General features: G+C 41.9%; 1 protein-coding gene across 1 annotated transcript; it reads left to right on the top strand.

Annotated features, from left to right (window-relative positions):
* The first annotated feature begins 23,391 nt into the window (after positions 1-23,391).
* LOC109732039 (mediator of RNA polymerase II transcription subunit 32) lies at positions 23,392-24,624 on the top strand. The gene is made up of 2 exons (XM_073510228.1): positions 23,392-23,965; positions 24,411-24,624. The coding sequence occupies exon 1, from the start codon at positions 23,442-23,444 to the stop codon at positions 23,958-23,960; it is 519 nt and encodes a 172-aa protein (XP_073366329.1). The 5' UTR covers positions 23,392-23,441; the 3' UTR covers positions 23,961-23,965; positions 24,411-24,624.
* The last annotated feature ends 1,880 nt before the right edge of the window (positions 24,625-26,504 follow it).

The raw sequence follows: 26,504 nt of genomic DNA on the forward strand, positions 1-26,504 counted from the left end.
AATGAAAGAGATCATCGCCGCTCGCTGTGAGAACTAGTCTCCATGACCTGCAGCGCATCAAGAAAGTAGAGATCAGTGAGCCAGATCGTTGCATGCGTCTTCCTTCTTCATTTTCCCTTGTGTTTCGGGCGTAGCCGCATGTGGCTTTTTTAATTATCTTCCTAAATATGTAAGACAATTATTATCCACTGTCGTCGTCCTTATATATTCATCAGTCTTGCTATAAGTCGCAGTAGATGCTATATAGGTCCGTCGGATCTTACATCAAGATCCGTGCAAAATTTTCTTTCCAGATTTTCTTTTTTCTCTCTTAAATCTTAGTCGAGTGAGACATGGCCACGCCATTAAACAGGGGCTCGGGAGCCATTAATGGAGACCTTGGGAGATAGGTGGGCGACAGATAGAGGTCAAAGGGCTCTCCTCCCGATAAGCACGCGCAGGGGTCTGATCGCACGCCTCCCATACTCAAATAGCTACCATGCACAGCACCTCGTAGCTAATAAAAAAAGGGGACGCGTGGCGGCACGTAAATGGTAAGTAGAACGCCCACGGTTTCAATAATACTTGTGTTTCCCATTGTAACGTGGTAGCACTTGTTCCAAAATGACTTTGTTGATTGTTAATGTGTGCGCCTTCGCAAATCAGATAGCAAAATTACCACAGCATATTGGTGCCATGTCATGATACCAAGCCAAGTTTCATGATTTTCATGCGTGTTTTGGATTTACAGGAATTAAAAACCAAGTTTCTCAATGTTTCCGGCCGAGCCACGACGCCCAGATGTTTGAATTTCATTCTCATTTCTTGCATGGGACCTAGAAATTTGCACAAGGACACACATGTGATTTTTCAACCAACTTTGGTGCACTGGAGCATGTGCTTGTAGTTCAAATTTGAATTATGCACATTAAATAACCAGAAACTCAATTAATGTATAAAAAAGGCCAAACGAACCCGGAATAATTCCAAAATTTAACAGGACACTCATATAGTTCTATGTTGCCTCTGTAAAGAAAATCAGGGGGGCAGCGTATATCTTTTCGCACACAAAGGTGACAGGTTCCCTCTCAGAACCACGAGCCTTCTTGAGAGAAGCTCCGGTTTGCAAGAAGCTTATACCAAAACTTGTTCCAATTCGGCCAAGATTTTACCACAACATGTTAGTGCCATGACATGACACCATGCCAAGTTTCATGATTTCCACGCGAGTTTTGGATTTACAGGAATTTTAAAACCAAGTTTCTCAATGTTCTGGGCCGAGTCAGGACGCCAAGATGTTTGAATTTCATTCCCATTTCTTGATGGGACCTAGAAATTCACCCGAGGACACACATGTTATTTTTCAACCAACTTTGGTGCACTGGAGCATGTGCTTGTAGTTCAAAATTGAATTATGCACATTAAATGACTAGAAACTCAATTAATGTATAAAAAAGGCCAAACAAACCCGGACTAATCCCAAAATTTAACACGACACTCATATAGTTCTATGTTGGCTCTGTAAACAAAATAAAGGGGGGCAGGGTATATCATTTCGCACACAAAGGTGACACGTTCCCTCTCAGAACCACGAGCCTTCTTGAGAGAAGCTTCGGTTTGCAAGAAGCTTATACTAAAACTTGTTCCAACTCGGCCAAATTTTTTACCACAGCATGTTAGTGCCATGACATGATACCATGCCAAGTTTCATGATTTCCAGGCGAGTTTTGGATATATAGGAATTTAAAAACCAAGTTTCTCAATGTTCTCGGTCGAGTCACGACGACCAGATGTTTGAATTTCATTTTCATTTCTTGCATGGGACCTAGAAATTCACCCAAGGACACACATGTGATTTTTCAACCAACTTTGGTGCACCAGAGCATGTGCTTGCGGTTCAAATTTGAATGATGCACATTAAATGTCCAGAAACTCAATTAATGTATAAGACAGGCCAAATGAACTCGGAATAATTCCAAAATTTAACAAAATGTAAACTTAATTAATATCTTCTCTATGTGTGGCTTTTAATAAATGTCTATTATATATGTTTTCTACCCTATTCAAATTTAGTAGATATGACAGTTTGATGCTCTCACATAATCTATTATTGACACTATAGGGGATGTTGATTCCTATCAACTACCATATCCTAAAGGTTAAAACAGGTACATAATCATCTTCTTTGTTTTGCACAGTGCACTACCAACCCCTCTACAATGATGCACATTAAACTGTTGATACGAGTTTTATGTAAACTAGTGGCTTAAAGTTGATTTTCATATTGTTTGAAATTGTGTCAATAAAGATTTTTTTAAGAATATTGTTTGCTGATGTTTTTGGATGTGTGTATGAAAGATGCTTTCTTTTCCTCCCATTGCAACGCACGAGCATGTTTTGCTAGTGTACAAAAAAAGCCAAATGAACCTGGAATAATTCCAAAATTAAACAAGGCACTCAAATAGTTCTATGTTGCCTCTGTAAAGAAAATCAGGGGGAGGCAGCGTATATCATTTCACACACAAAGGTGACACGTTCCCTCTCGGAACCACGAGGCTTGTTGAGAGAATCTCCGGTTTGCAAGAAGCTTATACCAAAACTTGTCCCAATTCGGCCAAAAATTATACATATGAAAACAGGGTTTAGATTATCCTGAACATCTCGCTACCTAGACCAATGTACTATGATTTGAATTCAACATAAAAAGGATACAAATATTTGAATTGGAGATCGTATGGTACATGTCGTTCATAGGGAAATATGATTATTGCTATATGCATGTTTTCTGTTATCAAGATAATATTTGAATGATGGTATAGCTTGACCACAATCGTATTCAAATAAGGAAAATTGATTCAAATTTAGTCCATATGGTAGATGACAATATATATGTCCATAGGGTGGAGTAAAATGTTCATATAAGATGGAAGATCAAAATGTAGGACTACATCCATTATAAACCACAAGGTCACCTAACGATATATTCAAATTCAACATAACGTGGATTCAAAAATTGAAATTCGAGATCCTGGCATTTTTAATCATATAAAAATGGACATGACTCTTTCTTGTGGTGGGAATTGATTTGTTTTTTGTTGTTGTTGAGGGAAGTGCAAATTGATTTGGTACTGTACATGGTAATCTTGTTCTCCTGTTTTTTTTTTACATTTTTCTTGTCATATTTTCAATGGCATTTATAGCAATATAGTAAAAGGGGACATGACTCTCTTGTGTCTTGTATGAATTTTTTTGTACACGTTAAGTTTGTTCTGCCGAACATGGAATCCGTGCCTTGTTATACCGAAATTTTCAAGATCGAGTATCTTTTGTCTCTTTTGCTGTGAAACTCCCGCCTCTTCAACCCGCGCCGCGCCTTGTTATCCCGAAATTTCAACGCGTGCGAAAACTCCCTCCTCATCTCAAAACGGTCCTGCAGCCCAGACATGCGAAATCCCCCTTCTACCCCTCAGCCGGAAATCCCGCCTCGACATCGCGTGGTCAAAACCGGTGGGGGTACGTTCGTAACTTACCCTACATTTCGGACAAGCGCGTCCCTAAGCCATGGCTCCCCTACCTTCCCCTTTGTCCCCCATATTCGTACACCGAGGCCGCCAAACTCGCGAAACCCCACGCTCCTCCATCGGCCTCCCGACCGCAGCCCAGCCGAAGACTCTTCCCCGACGATGTCGTCCACTGCAACAGCTCGCCGTCCCTCATCTACCGCACCGGATGAGGATCCGTCGTCGATCTCATCATCCCGCCGGTCAGCCTCCCCGTCCTCCACCCCAAGGAGCTGCCCCGACGTTCGCCTCGTCTATCGCGCCACCTCCATCCCCACAGCATCGTCTTGACCTGCCCCACCGGAACCGCAGCACCCTCACCAATTCCTCCGATGAAGCCGAGGCTTACTCGGCGCCACCAAGGAGGTTCTGCACTCACCGCTGCATTTTATCTTTTATTCGATCTCACAGGGCTGCTGGTGCTCGATACCGAGCAGCCATGGCAGGTCTCCATCGACGGCGCCATCGCCAGCCACTTCACCCACGGCGTCTCTCCCCCATGTTGTTGCTTCCTCGGCCGTGACTTCCACACCAGCGCTAGCTGCTGCTGCTCCGGCTCTCGCGCGCGCTACTGCTGGTGCTGCTCCGGCTCTCGCTCGTGCTGCGGCTCTATTCTTGCTGTCGGCCGCGCTGCAGCACTGCTCTTGCTTTCGTTTGTGCTGCTGCTCTGCTCTGCTATTGCTGTCGGCCGCGTTGCTGCTCTGCTCTTGCTCTCGTTCGTGCTGCTGCTCTGCTCTTGCTCTCGCTCGCGCTGCTGCTGCACGACCTTTTGCAGCTACAGGAGTTGTTCCTTTATCACTCGCTCGCGGTGCTGCTGCACGAGTTGCTCTCTGCTAGTGCGTTCCCTGCTCGAGCGGCTGCTGATTTAGATCACTGCTTCTCTTCTACTAGTGCTCGAATGCCCTAAACTTCTATTGCAATGCTCTGCTACTAGTTCAATCAGTTCCGGCAGTAAAATTCAGTTTCCGCTGTAAAGTTCAGTTTCTTCAGTTAAATTCAGAGTGAACAGTATTTACAGCATCTGTCAGAGCGGCCGTGGCGCGGCTGATGCATTTTACATCTAGCACTTTCTGCTGATGTATTTTACATCATCTATTGCAGATGATATTAGAGTCCCACTTCAGATTAACGTTGTCTGTCTTGTCCTGCTTTAGCCTTGCCACCGTACACCTCACCGGAGCTGCTCCAACAACGGAACCGTCCATCACAGTGGAGTAGTACCCTCGGCGCCGTTTCCAGAGGCCTCAGATCTTCTTCCCAGCCTCCGATAGTCACACCAGCATCACCATCCTCCACTTCCAACCCAATGATGTTGAGGTCGACAAGGCTATGCCAAAGAGGTTGTACGCTCGTCACATCACTTTGTTACTCTGCATTCATTCGATCCCTCAGGGATCCTTTGGTTCAAAGCAGTTGCAAATCTAGAAATAAATGAATCATGGTCACAAAGTTAATAGGGAGAAAACTAAATGCTCTTTTGAACCACAATTTTAATCGGTTTAGCAAGATAGCCATTATATGATACTGATGTGGACCAAATCTAAGCTCACAAAATATTTCGAGGGGAGGCTTCAGCCTGTTGAAGACTGCCTACTAGAATCGCCATTGGTTCAAAGAAAATGTGAAGGAAAACATAGGAATTGGAAACTTTACTATGGTACTACTATTCATGCATTTGGTTAGAAGGAATGGAGCAAAGCAAAACTGGAGGATTTTTTCTTTGGTGTCTCATTCAAAGAAAAAATGTAGGAATTTTAATATCCACTTGGACGTCCATTTCAAATTAATATGCATGAAGAACAGGACTAATTGCATTACTAGCATAATAAGATTCTTATTTTTTTCATTTTCATGTGGGTTGACTTTAATTTGACCATGTTTCTCCATTCCTGTGTTCTTCTAATTCATGTGAACCAAACACCCAGGTTAATAGAAATTCTATGTTTGCAAATGCTCTGTTTTGCACGTGCATTCCTATCCTATTCTTGTGTTTTTTCCTCTCCCTGCGTTTATAGAATCCTCCAATTCTAAGGAGCCCTTACATATTTACTTCATTTTCAGATAGGCGTCAAAGAAAACTATGTGTGTTATGTCCTGCTCCTGTCGTGTCGTCATCCACCCCAGCTGAGGTGCACCATCGACGGAAGCGTTCACTGCAGCAGAGATTCCCCCTGCAGACTTTCTTTCGCCGCCTCAGATCATCTTCCCCGTTGCCGACAGCCACGCCAACTGCATTACCATCATCGACTGAGCAGATGAACCTGAGGACTACACAGTTCCCGAAGAGAGGTCGCACTCTTTCGTGTCTGCTTACGTTATACATCGGTTATTATTACCTGCTACTTTATCGTCTATTCACCTCTTAGACTCCGAGTCAGGTCCAAACTAATGTTCAAACTTGAGTTTTAAAATGCCTGTGGGGCACATATCGAGGCAGCAATGAATAGTATCTATCTACTATCTGGTTCATCTGGGGTCTTCTATGTGGTTCATGTTGGGTGGGCAACAAACAGTAGATGATCCATTGTCTATCTTTTTAAACTGAAGCTATAATCTACCTGCTATCATTAGTTCTGGATCTATCCACTCATTTGCTACCAACAGTCTTGATTTCTGCATGCACCCCTTAGGCCTTACATAATCTAAATATGTTTTTACCATGCATGTAAGTTATTGTACACAGTCATACTGAACATGTAGAGAAAAAGAGAAGACTGTTGCGTGGGAATATAATGTCATGCAGACGCCGCTCCATGGTTGGCGAAGTGCCCCCTCCCGCCATTCTAGATTGTATTCTAGAGGAAGATAACTGTTCAGAGGGGGATTCAGAGGGAGCCGTCCACTCCTATTTACCCCCTGAGGTGTTTGCTCTAACCTGGCATGCTGATGTTGGTCATATCATGCATATGGCGCCTTGCATTTCTTACATTATTGTGGACACGGCTATGGCAATGGCGGCGCTCGGCACGTTCAGTGGCGAGCGGGAGAGGGAGAGCAGAGGAGGCGGATGAGCTCGAGAGAGAGTGAGAGGGGGTCAGGGTGTGCGTGCCGCTCGTAGGCGCATCGGGGTAGCAGCGGGAAGCAGGAGGTGGCGCGGCGCATGGTCGCGTGCATCAGGCACGCACCTCCCATCCTTCTGGCGAGAGGAGGGAGATGACTGGCACGGGCCAGCACAGTGTTGGGGTGATATGTAGTACTAGAAAGCAGTTTAGTCCCCAACTTAGCCCATAAACATCTCCAAAAGTGGCTAAGAAATTTATTATCACGATATGAAACAATAGTATTTGGCACACCATGCAAGCGAATAATTTCACGAGAGAAGAAATCAGCAACATTAACAACATCATCGCATTTATGACATGGTATAAAGTGTGCCATTTTTGAAAATCTATCCACGATAACAAATATGATATCCCTTCCCTTCATTGCTTCATTGTTCGAGGTAAACCTAAAACAAAGTCCATAAATATATCCTCCCAAGGAACATTAGGGTACAGTCAAAGGCATATATAAACCATGAGGATTGAGTTGTGACTTAGCTTTTTGACATGTAGTGCAGCGAGCAACTAAACGCTCAACATCCGGTCTCATCTTTGGACAAAAGAAATGTGTAGCAAGTATGTCCTCTTTCTTCTTCACGCCAAAGTGTCCCATTAATCCTCCTCCATGCGCCTCCTGCAACAATAAAAGACGAACTTTTTCCATGTTCTCCCTTCTTTACAAATCTGCTACACATCTTTAAATTCAGCATCATGCACATATTGATTTTTGATGGACTCCAAACCAAATATTTTAAAGTCAAGTTGTGAAAGCATAGTATAACAATGCGACAATGCATCAGCAATAACATTTTCTTTGCCCTTCTTGGTTTAATGACATAAGGGAAAGTCTCAATGAATTCAACCCATTTAGCATGTCTACAATTCAATTTTGCTTGACTTTTTTTGACAGTACACAGTAGGGCAAAACCCCACTGCAATTTTTATATTTCAATTAAGGTAGCAAAAAACAAACAGATAGTACACAAGGCTTGACGGCCATAAATAATGTGCAACAAATTGACTTTCAATGTGCTTCAAAGATTAATGATCAGAATGTATAACAAATTCTTTGGGCCATAAATAATGTTGCCATGTTTCCAAAGACCGAAAGAGCATATAATTCCTTATCATAAGTAGAATAATTCAGACTAGGCCCACTGAATTTTTCATTAAAGTATGCAACATGTTTACCATCTTGTAATAACACACCTACTAATCCATTCCACTAGCATCACATTAAAGCTCAAAATTCTTATTAAAATCAGGAAGTTGTAGTAAAGGAGCATGGGTCAACTTATCTTTCAATACTGTGAAGGCTTCTTCCTGTGCGGTACCCCAAACAAAAGGCAGGTCCTTCTTTGTAAGCTCATTGAGAGGCGCAGCAATGGTGCTAAAATCTCTCACAAAATGCCTATCGAAACCAGCGAGGCCAAGAAAACTCATCACTTGTCTAACCGTTTTGGGCTGCGGCCAACTCTCAATAGCTTCAATCTTGGCTTTATCAACTTCAATTCCCTGTGGAGTAACAACATAGCCAAGAAAAGATACTCGTTTGGTGAAAAAAGGTGCACTTCCCAAGGTTACCAAACAAAGGTGCATCATGGAGAGCAATAAAAACAACACGTAAATATTCCAAGTGTTCCTCCAAAGATCTGCTATAAATCAGTATATCATCAAAGTAAACTACCACAAATCGTCCAATGAAAGCACGTAAAACTTCGTTCATTAATCTCATGAAAGTACTAGGTGCATTAGTTAACCCAAAAGGCATGACTAACCACTCATATAATCCAAACTTAGTTTTAAATGTTGTTTTCCATTCATCTCCCAGTTTCATACGAATTTGATGGTATCCACTACGCAAATCAACTTTGGAAAAAATTGTAGAGCCACTCAATTCATCAAGCATATCATCTAGCCTAGGAATAGGATGACGATAATGAATAGTAGTATCATTAATGACTCTACAATCAACACACATACGTGATGCACCATCCTTTTTGGCACTAGTATAATAGGAACAGCACAGGGACTAAGAGATTCAGGTGTATAACCTTTGTTGAGCAGCTCCTGTACTTGACGCATAATCTCCTTCATCTCCTCTAGATTGGTACGGTATGGCGCATTTTTTGGCAGTGAAGCATCGAGAATTAAGTCAATCTGATGCTCAATCCCTCAAATAGGTGGTATTCCTGGTGGCACGTCTTGTGGAAAGACGTCAGCAAACTCCTGCAAAATGTTAGTGACAGCAGGAGGCAAAGAGAAAGGCACGTCCTCGAATGAAAAAATACCTCTTTGCACACAAAAGCATAGCAAAAAGATTTGCCGAAATCTAGATCATCAATATCAGATTTGGTGGCAATTAAACATCCACTTTTCAATTTAATTTCAGAAGCAACACTAGATGGGTTAATATTAGGCTTCATATGTTGCTCAAATTCTTTGGCCACATTCCAGTTTGCACTCTTATTTTGCTGCTGTTTTGGTTTACTAGCTCTGTGAATATCATCTTTCAAAATGGAATCAGGAGACATAGGAAGAAAAGTAATATGTTTATCCTTATGAACAAGAGTGTACTGATTGTTTCTAACATGGTGTGCATATTTTTTTATCGAATTGCCATGGTCTACCAAGTAATAAGGAACATGCTTGCAAGGGTACCAGATCACAATCAACATAATTAGCATATGTAGCTATACTAAAATGCACACGAACAGTACGTGTTGCCTTAACCTTGCCGCTATTGTTGAACCATTGGATGTAGTAAAGATGCAGATGTGGTCTTGTGGTGAAAGACAACTTCTCCACCATCTCCATGCTAGCCAAGTGGTTGCAACTCCCTCCATCTATGATGACATGAACAGAATGTTCCTTCACAACTCCCTTTGTATGGAAAAAATTGTGCCTCTGATTTTGCTCAGCTTGTGTGACCTGCACACTCAAAACACGTTGAGCAACTAAACTTTCATACCGGTCAGCGTCTTTAGCAGCCATGTATTGCGTCTCTTGTTCAGAATCAACTCCACCCTGCTCTTCACTCGCAACAAGAGCCAGATTCTCCTCATCATAATCACTAGCGGACTCATACCCATGATGCTTAGTAATGATCATCACACGCAGAGATGGGCATTTTTTCGCATAGTGACCATGACTGATGAGGACATCACTTCCATCGTTACACCTACTATGGCTCCTTATAGTTGTGCCACCTGGACCTATGACTAGAGCGTGTGCGCGTCAAATAAATGGCCACGTACCATCGCTCCTTCGTACACATGATTTAACAAACAAAACTATGATGCTACACTCATGTTTTGATTTGCTTGTACTCAGGAATAAAGGAGAGATTAGAAATGAAAACAATTGTGCATTCAAATCAGATGAAGCAAACAGTGCATGCATATCCCCACCGAATCCAACCATCTCACATGCATGCATGCACCCACGGAACCATCCATCGTAGCCACCACTTGATGTTACGTGTACAAGGACAAGGACATGTGCACTAAAATATTTGGCTATGCCAGGACCCCAGAATTGACTTGCAATCCGGCCCTGCAATGCTCCAGCCTCTACACGCAGCCCCGTGGACGTACGTCTATAGCAGTCCGTGTCAGGATGGGAAACAGCGAACCGACTAGCCGCACGTCTGCCTCTACATACATCTGCCTATAATAAATAGCTACCCTAGATTAGGTTTTAGACCTGGGTTTTTTTTTTCTGTTTTGTCTAGCCATCGCTACAATTCGCATCTACGAGACGTGTAGGACTACCACCCTGTCAGATCCATAGTGGAACCCCAACTCTGTTCAATTCGCATCTACGGGATATTGTAAACATGTAAAATGTTGTTCAGTTTCTAACTCCCATGTAAGATATATATCAGGAACGTATCTACCCTCAAAAGCAATATTCAATTTTAGTTTTTGGATATGGTCATTATCTCGTACCTGAGGGGGTGCTGCAGCCCTACCATTATGATTATTGGCATGGGGACAACCTCGTGGTGGTGGTGTTGGTGGCTACACATAGTTCTGATTTTGATCAACCTCATTCTCGGAATCGCCCTCGAAATTGTTCTCCTCGATAGCAAATAGAGCTACAGAAGCATCAATAGTAGGTGCAGTGACACCAGAAGTTTGGCCGGGCTCAAGGGGAATGCACAGGGCTTGTCCCACTTGATTTTTTTAAACCTACTCAAGCAAGGAAACACAAATCTAAAAATAGATGGATCTCGAAAGCAAACCTAATATGAAAAGAACTTGTATTGGTGGCGGATAGGCGGTGGTATATGTGGACTCGGATTGGTGGTGGATACAACGGTGGTATATGTGGACCCGGATTGGTGGTGGTATATGGTAGCGGCGATGTATATGGTTGGGTGGTGGTATATGGCAGCGTTGAAGGTGGTGCGGCAGCAGCGTGACAACTTGTGAGCAAAACTTGAAACTCTAAAGGACTAGATGCTAAGACCAGCAACTTGACATGATGATGCAACCGCAAATTCAACAATGCAAAACATTGAAAAGATTATGCAATGGCTCAGATTGGTTTGGATATGATGAACTAAACCTAAATTTTTTTGTGGCTTTGTCATGGACTATAGGTACGAAAACAGATGCGGTCTAGACTACTAAAAAATGGAAAATCTCACCGAGCAACCTGGAAATCTGATACCACTTGAAAGAGGCAAAGGTGTCTTGATGTTTCGATGAGATAGCTGTCGTTTTCAGTGCGAGTCGACTTTGACGATCCGACTACGAACGTGTGAAGATGTCGCGCCTTAGCAATCGCTAAACCAACTTCCGAGGGGTTATTGACCATGCCGGAGCACGATCAACCTGACTACGATGGTCTATTTCCTGCAAGCAAACGAAGAACAAGCAAGAAACTGATATTGCAATCTGTATATTACGAATATAAGAGGAAAGCTTTATTAATCAAGGTGGGGTTCTATGACGTCTTGGTCTGGTCGTTGAACATAAACGAAGTATGCGAAGTTGCAGCTATGGTAAAATTTAATCTAAACAAAACCCAAAGTCTAAATAACGCCCTAAGGGCTATATATATATGGAGGAATAGGGAAAATTTCATGCCCCTTGGAGGAGGGGTCCGAAACCAATCCTAACTCTGTTTCCCCACACATACAGACTCTAAAAATAGCCTATACTGAAGTATTTCAAAATTACAAGGGCCTGGCCCAATAATAAGGTGACGCAGCACCTATAATAACCTCTGGACGAAATTTATGAAGTGGCATCTTGTATATTCCGTCCAAGCCTTCATGTACTCATTATGGTGGCTTCAAAGTCCTGAAATCGTCACTTGAAACTCCTTTCTTATTCTCCTTGTACATGCCATCATCTCCATGCTTGATCTTGCTCCAATGTTCATCCTTCTTGTCCAAGCTAGGACCTTCATTTGTAAGCAAAACAAATGTATCCAATTTAGGCAACACCATATTCTCATGAACATTAGAATCGTTATCAAGAAACAAAAGTACATGGTAATTTAATTCGCATGCGCGAGCTCTAGTAATTGGTCCAGTATATGTAGTTGCAGGGATCATGGGTGTAATTGTAGTACTAATGTCCTCATCATGGTACCCAGTGCCAGTTCCCATTTTTTGCTTGTTTTTGGCTTTCCAGAAAATCAGTACCAAATGAAGTCCAAACATGATGAAACTTTGTGGTGATTTTTTCTGCACCAGAAGGGGCCCTAGAAGGTTCAGGAGGACGCCAAAAGACCTATGGGAGAGCCACGAGCTCATAGGGCGCGCCCCGGAGCTCGTGGGCCCCACACAGCTATGTTTGACTAATTCCATCTCTATAAATTCCCAAATATTTTTGAAACCAACGGAGAGCCACCCGAAACACTTATTCCACCACCGCAAGCTTCTGTTCTTCCGTGATCCCATCTGAAGGCCTTTTCCGGTACTCTACCGGAGGGGGTTTCGATCATGGAGGGCTTCTACATCATCCCTGCTACCTTCTGATGATGCGCGAGTAGTTCACCACAGACCTATGGGTCCGTAGCTAGTGGGGATGTATCTGGTGGACCAAAGCAATTGGTGCTACCAGGGCACCGGTCGTCCGTTGCACATTAAAAAGTGTTCAAAAAATCCTGAAAAAATCATTGCATTGAGACAACATGAATATATGTTGTCACAAAAATTTAAATCAGTATTCAAAACACTGCTCGAGATAAAAAATAACAAATTTGACACTGAATAGTACATAACACCAGTTGGGCTTCAGTTTTGGCCCATTAGCACATTGACGTCAAATTTGTCATTTTTATATCTTGAGCATTGTTTTGAATTTTGATTTGAATTTTTGTGACAACATACATTGATGTTGTATTGATACACAATTTTTTCAGATTTTATTGAACATTTTTTAATGTGCAACGGGGTCCGGTGCACCAGATACGTTCCCCATAGCTAGTACCTAGATGGCTTCTTCTCTCTCTCTTTGATCTTCAATACAATGTTCTCCTCGATCTTTTTGGAGTTCTACCTGATGTAATCTTCTTTTGCGGTGTGTTTGTTGGGATCCGATGAATTATGGGTTTATGACCAATTTATTCATTGAAAGTAACTGAGTCTTTTCTAAACTTTATTATGCATGATTGTTATAGCTTTGCATTTCTCTCTCGTCTATACGTTTGGTTTGGCCAACTAGATTGATTTGTCTTCAGCGGGAGAGGTGCTTTGTAATGGGTTCAATCTTGCAGTGTCCTCACCGACCGACAGAAGGGATAGCAACACATGTATTGTATTGTTGCAATTAAGGGTAAGACGATGAGGTTTAATCATATTGCTTGAGTTTACTTTTTCTACATCATGTCATCTTGCTTAAGGGGTTACTCTGTTTGTCATGAACTTAATACCATAGATGCATGCTGGATAGCGGTCGATTGGTGGATTAATAATAGTAGATGCAGGTAGGAGTCCGCCTACTTGTCACGGACGTGATGCCTATATACATGATCATTGTCGTGAATACATCATAACTATGAGCTTTCTATCAACTGCCCAATAGTAATTTGTCTACGCATCGTATGTTATTGTTTCGAGAGAGAAGCCTCTAGTGAAAACTATGGGCCCCGTGTCTACTTTAATCATATTATAAAAACCAAAAATACCTTGCTGGAATTTATTTACTTTTATTTGTTTTGCAATTTATCTATCTACCTATACAAGATTTGATCCTTGCAAGTAACGAGTTCAAGGGGATTGACAACCCTCTTGCCCGTGTTTGGTGCAAGTATTTGCTTTTGTGTGTACAGGCGTTGTTCAGTAGGATTTGGTTGGTGCTCCTTATGGTTCGATAAACCTTGGTTCTCATTGAGGGAAATACTTCTCCGCTATTATATTGCTTCGCCCTTCCTCTTCGGAGAAAATCCCAACACAACTCACAAGTAGCAAAAAGAATTTCTGGCTCTGTTGCCAGGGAGACATCATCAAATCACTACAAGTACCTTCACTCAAACTATCATCTACTTGCTATACTTTTTATTTTCCTTTTTATTTGCCTCTCTTTTTCATCTCCCTCCACTTCTCATAAGAAACAAAAACACATAAATATTTATGTTTGTTTGCTTGCTTGCTTTGCCACTATGGCTAGTTCTTCGCTTGTTGCGTGTACCCCTGAAAATGAAGTGCTCAATTTGAAACAAAGGGGAAGAGAAAGTTTCAAATATGCTTAGTATAGGATTTGTGATGCTCAAAATAGATCAACTCGTAAACAATCCACTACCGTTCTTCTTCGCAATTTTTATGTGGGTGTTACTAGTTGATATAGATTTGTGCTTGACACTATTACCGAAGGGAATTCCTTGAGTAGTCACCTTAACGATGCTTTCAATGCTATGAAAAAATAAGCAGGATCACCACCTATTACTATTAATGAAACGACATTGACTTTGGAACATGTTGTGCGAAGGTTAGAAGTTATTGAAAATAAAATGCCTACCATAGAACATATTTAGAATCTAGACAAAACGTCATAATCAAGTTACTCAATTTGGATCTAAGGTAGGACTACATTAAAGTTGCTAAAGGAGAAGGAACCGATAATTAATGAAAGAGTAGAACAAAGCCTCACTAGAATTGATAAATTGGAATAAATCATTAATAATTTGGGTTCTGTTTTTTTCTGTTAAAACTATTGAGAGAACTTGATGTGGAGCATCCTTCGATCATTCCCATGGACTCTACACCAACACATTAGGCACCACGTGGACCTATGACAAGAGCTCGCGCATGTGCCCTCGAAACCGAGGTGAACTCACTCCTCTTCGAGATTGATATGGATACATGGATGGAACTTGGATGCGACCTCACCAAAGTGTGCTATGTGTCATTAGGTACGAGGATGAACGCCACCAAGAAGCTAAGGGACATCCCAAAGGCCTAGGAGAAGGACCCCAAGGCCACAAGGAAGAAGGAGGAGTCCATCAAGTCAAAGACAACAAGTCCTAGGCAACCTCGTGCGCACGGCCACCCCCGAACCCGTACCCACGGGCCACCCAGAGAACTACTGGAAGTGAAGACGCGCACGCCCGTGCACACGGGCCTCACCATTGTAGCACCCCATGAGCACGGGCATGTATCATGCCCACGGGACCCCCGTGCACACGGGCCTCACTTACCCCGAATGGCCCTCCCAGGTTTCGGCTGAGGGTTTCCTGTCTTGCCTCCCAAGTCGTCCCCTACCTCCCTCTAGCTATATATTCCGTGCCTATGACATTATTTAGGGTTAGCAAAGTATATGTGAGACATTGTTAGAGCTTTTCTCCTTCTACCACTCCTCTTGGAGATCAAGACCTCATAGGAGAAGATCCCAAGTGGATATCAAGACCTCCTTTTGGAGACGACTATCATCAAGACCTCACCTCCTTAGGAGTGGAAAGAACCTTACCTTTGTGCTTGTTTCCTTGGATTGTTCTTGTATTCTTGTGGATCTCAACTATGCTATCCTAGTGGATGTGTGATTGGGTTATGTTTGAGTGAATTACCCCTTTGTGTTCTTGTTGTTCATCCTTTTCCCCTCCAAGTGTGAAAAGATATCCACTTAGGGTTCCATCCTACAACAGAACTCCTCATAGTAAGAATTCCAAGTTTATGTATGTTCCTAAGAATAAAGGTGCCACATCTAGTAAGGGAGACGAGGATCTTAAAATGATTAGTGTGCACCCCAACTTCATTGATATGATCAAGGAACCTATTTCTGAAAACAAATTCCTTAAATTTATGCCTAGGAGTGTGATTATTAATATGTATGCTAGGAAGCGTGGTTGTATAATTGAGGAGTTGGATGTGAAGGATGACAATACTTGAAACATTACCTTATGTCTAGCTTGGGGCATGAAACAATAGCGCTTGTTGGGACGCAATCCAATAGTTATCTTAATTTTTTTTGCTTTTACTTCCTATTTTTCTGTGTTAACACAATTATTGCTACTGCTGTGATTGTGTTTTTATGTTTCAGTTAGTGCTTGTGCCAAGTAGAGCCTCTGGGATGATTTGGTCAAAGTTGACTTGATTATGTGAAAAAGCAGAAACTTTTTGTGCCCAGTGATGGAATTACTATAATTCACTGGAACGTGGTAAAATCTGACATTTTAACACATGATTTATATACAAATTCCCCTCGTTTCCTAATTTTTCAGATATTTGGGAGTTACAAAAGTATGATTTTTGTTCAGATCATTACATATTGTTCTGTTTTAGACCGATTCTATTTTTATTGCATAGTTTACTTGTTTTAATGATGCTAGCGATTATATCGAGGGGGTATAAGTCATGGAGAAGTTAGAATACATTAGGTACTTTGCAAGAATAAACTATGAATGAGTTTATAACAGTACCTAAAGTTTATGATTTGTCTATTATACTACGGATCTCACGAGGTTTCTATTGAGTTTTGTATGCTAAAGTTTTGAAGTTTTGGGTGAGATCACGATGGAGGAAGGAATAAGGAGCGGCATGACCCTAAGCTTGGGGATACCTAAAGCATCCCTAGGTAATATTCAAGGAATACCCAAGTGTCTAAGCTTGGGGGTGTCCCGAATAGCATCCCCTCTTTCGTCTACAATCTATCGGTATGTTACTTGGAGCTACATTTTTATTCATCACATGATATGAGTTTTGCATGGAGCGTCTTGTGGCATAGTTTTGCTTTGTTTCTTTTTAGTTTTCCACAATCATTGTCTGCTGGACACACCTTTTGAGAGGGACACACTTTTATCATGATTTATTAGAATACTCTTTGTGCTTCACTTATATCTCTTTGAGCTAGATAGTTGCTCTACTGCTTCACTTATATCTTTTAGAGCACGACGGTGGTTATATTTTATAGAAATGATTGCACTCTCATGCTTCACTTAAATCTTTTCGAGAGTCTATGAATATTAAGTGGTAATGAATATGTGTTATAAGACTAGTCCAAGAAGGATAGGTATTTAAGGGGGATATAGTAAAAACTTTCATGTAGATCACTAAATATGAAATGTATGGTTTAATGATATTGATGTCGTAATATGAAAGGATATTGGTTCGTGTTCATTGGCTAGCAGAAATATCGGTATTAAAGCTTGTTCTTAACTTCTCATCTAAGTGTTGGTCATGGCATGGTGGGGAGGTTTGAGCATTTGTATTTCTGTCTGAAATCCTTGAGTGTTGTTATAATCGGATGTGCGTGATGGTTAACTCCTACCAACCAATTCCCTAGGAGCATGCGAGTAGTACTTTGCTTTGAGGCTAATAAAATTTCACAATAACTATACGAGTTCTTTATATCTAATGCGAGTCCATGGATTATATGCACTCCTACCTTTCCACAATTTGCTAGCCTCTTCAGTACCGTGCATTACCCTTTCTCACCTCGAGAGTTGGTGCAAACTTCGCCAGTGCATACAAACCCCGTGGTATGATACACTCTATCACATATAAGCCTCCTTATATCTTCCTCAAAACAACCACCATACCTACCTATTATGGCATTTCCATAGCCATTCCGAGACATATTGCCATGCAACTTCCACTTTTCCGTGTCATGACTTGTGTGTTCATTGTCACATTGCTTTGAATGATCATATAGAGTTGACCTGATATTTGTGGCACATCCACCGTTCATCATTATAATACATGTTACGCTAGATCATTGCACATCCTGGTACACTGCCAGAGGCATTCATATAGAGTCATATTGTTTCAGTCATCGAGTTGTAAGTAAATAAAAGTGTGATGATCATCATTATTAGAGCATTGTCCTAGCGAGGAAAGGATGATGCAGACTATGATTCCCCCACAAGTCGGAATGAGACTCCAGACAAAAAAAGATAAAAAAACATTAGAAATGGGAGAAAATAGAGAAGGGGCAATGTTATTATCCTTTGTCCACACTTGTGCTTTGGAGTAGCACCATGTTCTTCATATAGAGAGTCTCCTGAGTTATCACTTCCATATACTAGTGGGAATTTTTATTATAGAACTTGGCTTGTATTTTCCGATGATGGGCTTCCTCAAACGCCCGAGGTCTTCATGAGCAAGCAAGTTGGATGCACACCCACTTAGTTTCCGTTGATCTTTCATACACTTATAGCTCTTAGTGCATCTGTTGCATGGAAATCCCTACTCCTCGCATTGACATCGATTGATGGGCCTCTCCATTGCCCGTTGATTAGCCACGTTGATGCGAGACTTCTTCCTTTTTTGACTTCCCTTATTGATCTCTATCACCGCATTCTATTCCATCCATAGTGTTATATCCATGTCTCAAGCTCATCCATTGCATGGGGTTGAAAATGCTGAAGCGCGTTAGAAGTACGATCCAATTGCTTGGTTTGACACTGGGGTGCTCATGATTTATATCAATGCAATGAAGGTGGAGTCATGCCATGCCAACATGATTAAATGAGTAGGGATAACATTTGTTAAGGATCATGTATTTTGAAAAAGTAATGAATGTGCTTCTTATATTCATGGTTATTACTTTGTTGACATTGTTACTTCATCATTTCTCAATAATTATACCATAAAAAGATTACATGATACACATGTTAGGTAGCATTCAACATAAAAAAAATCTATTTTTATTATTTACCTACTCGAGGACGAGCAGGAATTAAGCTTGGGGATGCAGATATGTCTCGAACGTATCTATAATTTTTGATTATTTCATGCTATTATATTATCAATCTTGGATGCTTTATATGCTATTTTATATCATTTTTTGGGACTAACCTATTAACCCAGTGCCCAGTGTTAGTTCATGTTTTTGCTTTTCAGAAAATCAATACCAAGCAAAGTCCAAACACGATGAAACTTTATGGTGATTTTTTCTGGACCAGAAGGAACCCTAGAAGGCACAAGAGGAGGCCAGAAGACCTATGGGAGAGCCACGAGCTCACAGGCCGCGCCCCAGAGGGTAGGCACGCCCCTGAGCTCATGGGCCCCATGCAGCACCGTTTTACCTAATACCACCTATATAAAATCCCAAATATTCTGAAACCAATGGAGAGCCACCCGAAACACTTTTTTCGCCATTCCAAGCTTCTGTTCTTCCGCGATCCCATCTGGAGGCCTTTTCCGGTACTCTGCCGAAGGGGGAACCGATCACGGAGGGATTCTATATCATCCTTGCTACCTTCCGATGATGCGTGAGTATTTCACCACAAACATATCAGTCCATAGATAGTAGCTATATGACTTCTTCTCTTTCTTTGATCTTCAATACAATGTTCTCCTCGATCTTCTTGGAGTTCCATCCGATGTAATCTTCTTTTACCGTGTGTTTGTTGGGATGCAATTTATTGTGGGTTTATGATCAGATTATTCATTGAAAGTGATTCTGAACTTTACCATGCATGATTGTTATAACTTTGTATTTCTCTCTCATCTATCCATTTGGTTTGGCCAACTAGATTGATTTATCTTCAGTGGTAGTGGTGCTTTGTAATGGATTCAATCTTGCAGTGTCCTCACCCGGTGACGGAATGGGTAGCAAGGCACATGCTGTACTGTTGCTATTAATGTTAAAACAACAGGGTTTAATCATATCGCTTGAGTTTACTTTGTCTACATGATGTCATCTTGCTTCAGACGTTACTCTGTTTGTCATGAACTTAATACCACAGATGCATGCTGGATAGCGGTTGATTGGTGGAGTAATTACAGTAGATGCAGGCAGGAGTCAGTCTACTGTCACGGAAGTGATGCCTATATACATGATCATTGCCATGAATACATCATAACTATGCACTTTTCTATCAACTACCCAATAGTAATTTGTCTACCCACTGTATGTTATTGTTTGAGAGAGAATCCTATAGTGAAAACTATGGCCCCCGGGTCTATTTTAATCATATTATGAAAACCAAAAATACCTTGTTGCAATTTAATTACTTCTATTTTGTTTTTGAATTTATCTACCTACATATACAAGATTTGATCCTTGCAAATAACGAGTTCAAGGGGATTGACAACCCTCTTGCCCGCGTTGGGTGCAAGTGTTTGATTTTGTGTGTGTAGGTGTTGTTCACTAGGATTTGGTTGGTGCTTGTTCTGGTTTGATAAACCTTGGTTCTCACCGAGGGAAATACTTATCTCTACTGTATTGCTTCACCCTTCCTCTTTGGGTAAACTCCCAACCTAGCTCACAAGTAGCAGTGGGTGCAGCCAAAGTGGTCTCCATTTTACCACCTACTGCAACGATCCGCTACGAAGGGAGATGGGGCTTGTCACGTCACCCACCTCCGCAACCACACAGTTTGCCAATGGTAATAACCTTCCGTCCTAAATTGGCATACATTGGATGGTCGACTTCACCCAACGCCAAGAAGACTACTAACATAAACATGCAAATAGGATATCATATCACGCAAGTCAATCGGTACTACCACATACTAGATTTCATCTTATTCCCCCAAGAACTAGTAAATTACTCAAACATGGTGATGGAGTACGTAGAGATTCAGGGTGAGTTAATTGCCAACACGAAGTTGGAGATGGACATGAGGAGAGGCATGAAGCCAATGATGAAGAGGGCTCCGGCCCTCCGGCCGGCACCGGTGTGGAGGCGCCTCCTCCCTTCCTTCTTCCTTGGCTTGGCCCTTCTCTTTATGGTGGAGTTGCTGCAATGGATGTGTGGTGGATGTAGATGAGACTTGTGGAGGATGGAGATTGAATGAGCCAACGGCTAGCGTTGGAGGTCTTCATATAGGAGTGCTCCTCGGGTGTCATCCGTTGATCTAGCCTCCTCCCTTTCATCCAAGGGCTCAAGGGGAGCCAAATACATGCCCAAACAAGCCTCGATCGTCAAGGATCTCGTAGGGAAAAACGGGGACGAAATCGGAGCAAAATTCGGAAAGTTCTGGCCGATTTTCGTGGTTGTCTAGAGCTCGATCGAGCGGCTCTGGTCGCATGGAAGGCCATATTTCACTCTGGACTTCGGGAGCCGCTTCGTATTTTGGTCGCCATTTCTTCATGCAAACTCAATTTTGATGTTCTTGGGCTCGTTGGATTGCTAGAGAAAAGCCCGGTGCATTTTGTGGCCTTGGATCTTCATTTTGGACACTTTGATAGATGTTAAATCATCAAACTCTCCAAAGGGCCTTGATCTAGTGCCGCAACTTCTCCGGTTTGACCCCTAGCTTGATTATTTTGATGTTCCAAGTCCATGAACACGTCAACACACCTACAAAGACCACAAAGGAAAGGAAAACTAATAAAAACTAGATAAAAATAAAAAGTGTGCAATGAACTTGGTAAAACAAATAAATTCCAAAAACTATGCATTGGAGACATGAATAATTGCTAGATTGATATGATATGTTTGGCACTATAATATACTCTAAAATGTATGCATAAAATCTACTCATCAAATTGACACTATTAAAACTTGGCCCCAACCTACAAACTTGATTCAAGTGCGTAGATTCGCTGTACTAGCCGGTTTTACCTTTTTTCGTTAAGGACTTTAGCATGATTGCTTCACCTTTACATGCTTTGAGTAATAAGAATGCACCCTTCATATGGGGACCTTCACTAGACAAAGCGTTCAATGAGCTTAAGAATATGCTAACTCATGCGCCCTTGCTTACTTTACCCAACTTCGATAAAACTTTTGAAGTGCATTGTGATGCTAGGAGTAATGTTATAGGTGGTGTCGTAATAGAAGAGCGGTGACCAATTGATTATTTTAATGAGAAACTATCCAGACCTCAATTGAACTACCTCATATATGATAAGGAATTGTATGCCTTTGTGAATGTTAGGCATGTTTGGGAGCATTACCTTAGGCCTAGAGAATTTGTTATTCATTTCGATCATGAAACTCTCAAGTATCTAAGAGGCCAAAATACATTGAATAAACGACATGCTAAATGGAGTGAATTCATTGAACCTTTTCCTTATGTCATCAAATACATTAAGGGTAAAGAGAATGTCGTGGCAGACACTCTTTCCCTCGAATGCATGCTCAACTAGAGCTTAATGCCATTGGTTTCGAGCGTATCAAAGACCTATATGAGCATGATACATTCTTCGTGCTTCACTTTGCCAAATGTCATGATAACACTTATTGGGAGCGTTACAATTTGAAATATGGATATCTTATGCATGCTAACAAGCTTTACGTGCTCGAGAGCTCTTTGCATTTGTTGCTTTTGCAAGAGTCACACGATGGAGGCCTCATGGGACACTTTGTCTGGGATAAGACATTCCCCACTCTCACAAATGTGTACTAGCCCAGGATGTTTTGAGATGTGACGTGCTTCACCAAATGTTGTTGCACATGCCGTAAAGCTAAGTCAAAAGCTCAATTCCATGGATTATACATGCCTTTAGCTATACCATATGCACCTTGAGAGGATATAACCATGGATTTTGTACTTAGTTTGCCTAGGACTAGAAATGGCAAAGACTCAATATTTGCCGTTGTGCATCGCTTCTCTTAAAGGACACATTTCATTCCATGCAACAAAGTAGCCCATGCTTCACATGTTGCAAATCTCTTTTGTAGGGCATCTTACATCTTCATGGAGTGCTAAAAACAATTGTCTCCTACCATGACATCAAGTACTTCAGCTACTTTTGGAAGACCCTATGCACCAAACTTGGAATCAAACTCATGTTCTCTCTGGTCTATCATCGCCAAACCGATGACCAAACCGAGGTGGTCAACCATACGCTATCGACACTTCTTCGCGTGCTCATTAGGAAGAATATCAAGGAGTCGGAGGAGCGCTTACCTGTCGCTGAATTCACCTACAATGTGCAAGATATATGACTACGTACATGTCTCCATTTGATGTGGTGTACTGTTTCAACCCTTTGTCCCCATTAGACATCCTCCCGCTTCCTCTCCAAGGTTTCGGAGTCGAATCCGATGTCCGTCATGCCGGAGAAGGCCTGAGATCACCAAAATGGAGGTTGGGGGCGGAATGAAGTGGAGTGGCTAGGGTTTTGTCTAAGATGCGGATAGGGTGAATATATGCAGGATCGGGATGGGCCAGCGTGGGCTAGATCCGACGTGGCGGATGCGCCCAGACACGTCCGGGCCTCCCCATATCCGTCTCAGATGTGGGCTGAGGATGTTTGTCAGCCCGGCCGTATAGGGCCGGTATGAGGGCTGCGGTCGAGTCAAGATTTTGTGACCATTCACTGACTAGGCCGTCTGCCCAGATGTATAGATGTACCAGCTCATAATTTTTTTCCTCATATTTATGAGAACCCTAGACAGTAAAACAAAATGGACGGCCTGGATCTTCAAGCCTATGTGTACCTGGGTACCTGCGAGTCCCCCGTGCTCAAATTGGGGGATTTTCGGGTTATAGCGTCAGCGGAGCGTGTCGGATGATGCGTAAGAAACGTTCGGGCGGCGGAATGGACGCGACGGTCGACGAGCTGAGCGCGGCGTATAAGGAGTTCGTGGCGGCTGCGGTGGCCGTGATGGAAGCTCGCGAGCAGTCGGGCGGCCAGAAGACGGCAGCCACAGACGCGGCGCTTGAAGCCTTCAAGCAGCGATGGGAGCTCTTCCGCGTCTCCTGCGACCACGCCGAGGAGCTCGTTGAGTCCATCCGCCAGCGCATCGGCTCCGAGTGTCTCGTCGACGAGGCCACGGGATCTTCCTCTTCCGCCTCCGCGCCCGCAAGCGTCGCGCTGGCTGCCCCCGGCATCAAGCCAATCAGCGCCGTCCGCCTCGAGCAGATGAGCAAGGCCGTCCGCTGGCTCGTTATCGAGCTTCAGCACGGCGCCGGAGGGCCCTCAGCTGCCGGACCTGGCGGTGGCGTCTCAACCCCGGCTGCCGGCGCCGGAGGGCAGCATGTGCACGGCGGGGTCGAATCGCGCTTCCCCGAGGATGGCACCCAGTAGGTACTGTTGTTGCTTATTAAGTAGTAGTATCATGTTTCAAAAAATAAGACAAGGAATTTATGTGATATGTGTGTTAACTGTTAAGTTTTGAGATTGGAAACATTACGGTTTGTTGTGCTCAGCATAGTACCTGATGCGTAAAGGTGCGAAATATGGGGAAAGAACCACCAAATGATTGGCATTATTATTGCTAGCTTTTTTCCTTGGCTGGCTGATATTTTTTCCGTGTCTTAGTGCGCGATGCTCGACATAGTTTGGTACAATTTTTGTAGGTACTCCCTCGGTACCTAAATATATGTCGCTGGAGAAGTTGAACTACAGTTGCTTCAACGACATATATTCCGGTACAGAGGGAGTAGTTATCTGTCTTTTGTAACTTAATTGTGCTAATCATCAGCTCACTGCCTTGCCTTACGTTTAAGTCTCTCTTCCTCACTTTTTGCGGGTCAGGGACAGTGTTCGGGCCAGGTAGCTAATCAAATGTCCCAGAAAATAATGCACAATGTCACAGCCTACAAGATTGTCAGCTTATCTAAACCCTACTAAGATAGGGCTATCGACCTATGATATCTCCGAATATTAGTTTTGGCTCATCTGGATTTCTTACTGCTCTTGCATATGATATGTCCTGAGTGCTTTCCAAGATTTCCAATTTTCTAGTGAATCATCTGTGTTTCTTGCGTTAAGAGATAATAATATCCACAAGCAGCAACATACGCGATAGTTAACATTGAGAAATAATATGACATGGCTTATGATATTTGAACACCAAATATACTAGATGGTCATTAGATGTTCCATTTCCATGTAATGTTCTCTATGTTACTCATCTATTTGGATATAGGCAAAACTTTTACTGGATGGCGTGTCATTTTTTGTCTAACCAGTTGAATTTATGTAACCTATGTTGATCATATTCGCAGTGGACACTGTTCTAGCCATTTAAGTGTTGTAAGTCAAGGTCTCTGAGCACTTACGCTGCCACCTACGCGTTAGCAGCAAGCTATAAATAGTGGTTAGTTTTTTGTTTTATTTTTATAAATGGTGGTTAGTTAGGCAGCCACCTAATTGTTCACAACTCAGACCTAAAGTGGTTACGGTCTATCTATTTGGACGTAATATTGATCCAGTTTCTATGGGATATATGTTACATACTGACAGTATTATTTATGTTGAACGGTAGAAAAAGCTCTGTGCAATTGAGCATAGCATGCAACAAATATTAAATTGATGTAGCAGCATACCTTTAATGTTACTGGAGGAAATGTAGCCATTATCCCAGCATGACCAACACCTTCTATATGTGGTTTTGTTATTATAAAAACAGGACATGCTAGCAAGTTATTGGTCTATTTTTTATAAGTTGTATGCTACTCCCTCTGTAAAGTAATACAAGACTTTTTTAGATCATATACTTTACAGAGGGAGTAAGTAATAGTGGTATCCTTTTTTATTGGTGCTATAAAGCTCTATGAACTACAAAGTTACCATTTGGCCCAATACACTCTGATACGCCAATGTAAGATTTCCTGGAAATGCACTAGGCCAATCTCAACTTCACATTTTTAAAAATTCTTGTGCATGTAAGTGTTATTAATTAGTGTTCAAGGCCTTGCCCTAACACCCTAACAAAAATAGCAAATGTGTAAGAATTTGTTAGTAGAGACATTCTGCATGCAAGTATATCTTCGTACATAAGTATTGAATATGTGTCCCACCCACTTAGTATCTAAAATAGTCTCAGACATGTTTCCTTTTCTCACTTGACTACTTTACTGTGCTTGGTTATAAAAACTTTGCATGGAAAACAAATATTTTGTAAGAGTCAAGGACCAAAGTAAATACGTAATACCCAATCAACTGTATATACATTTTTTTTATTCCTTCGAAGTGTATTGGCTATTTTATATTTTTCCCAAATGTAGTTGTACAGTTTTGGTGTTTTTAGTACACCAATAGTGTCTGTTTATGAACCTCCGGGATTGACAACATTGACTCCATAATCGTCTGAAGCATAGTATCTGATGTATTGCAATGTAGATATTTGAGAGTACAGTTTATTCCCTCGTTGCTAGATTTTGTTCTGCTTGGACTGATATGGTCTGTTCTTGTCTCTGAATCATTCTAGCGCTTTGTCTTGTGTAGTGTTTAGTTACGGACTTATTTCTTTGCTGGATATCAAATGACATGAATGACTTCTTTTCTTTCAGTTTTACAATTTCCATATGACCGTATCACAGATGGTTGGAATCTAGAATATTGTGCACACAGCTGTATCTTCTAAGCTAGGTTCCGTACTTCCGTGGCTTCTTTGGACATGATTTATGGTTAGTCACGCTTGCCCAACTATATGGGAATTTAGGTCGATGCAACTAGTTTCTCCTGCAATTATAATTGTGCCATTGCTTTTGCCACTACACTGTTAAATTTCTTACATTTTTGCCACTGCCGTTACATCTTAGGTGTTACCATCCCTTTCTCAGTTAGTGCAACTAGTTATCAACCCGTGCATCTCCATAGGCTAGCAATTTGAAAGCACTCAAT

The sequence above is a fragment of the Aegilops tauschii genome, chromosome 1 (assembly GCF_002575655.3).
Source record: "Aegilops tauschii subsp. strangulata cultivar AL8/78 chromosome 1, Aet v6.0, whole genome shotgun sequence".
Lineage (NCBI taxonomy): Eukaryota > Viridiplantae > Streptophyta > Magnoliopsida > Poales > Poaceae > Aegilops > Aegilops tauschii.

What these genes read in the sequence shown, in the direction of transcription:
- LOC109732039 (XM_073510228.1), top strand. Translation starts at nt 23,442, where the DNA reads ATGATGCGTAAGAAACGTTCGGGCGGCGGAATGGACGCGACGGTCGAC.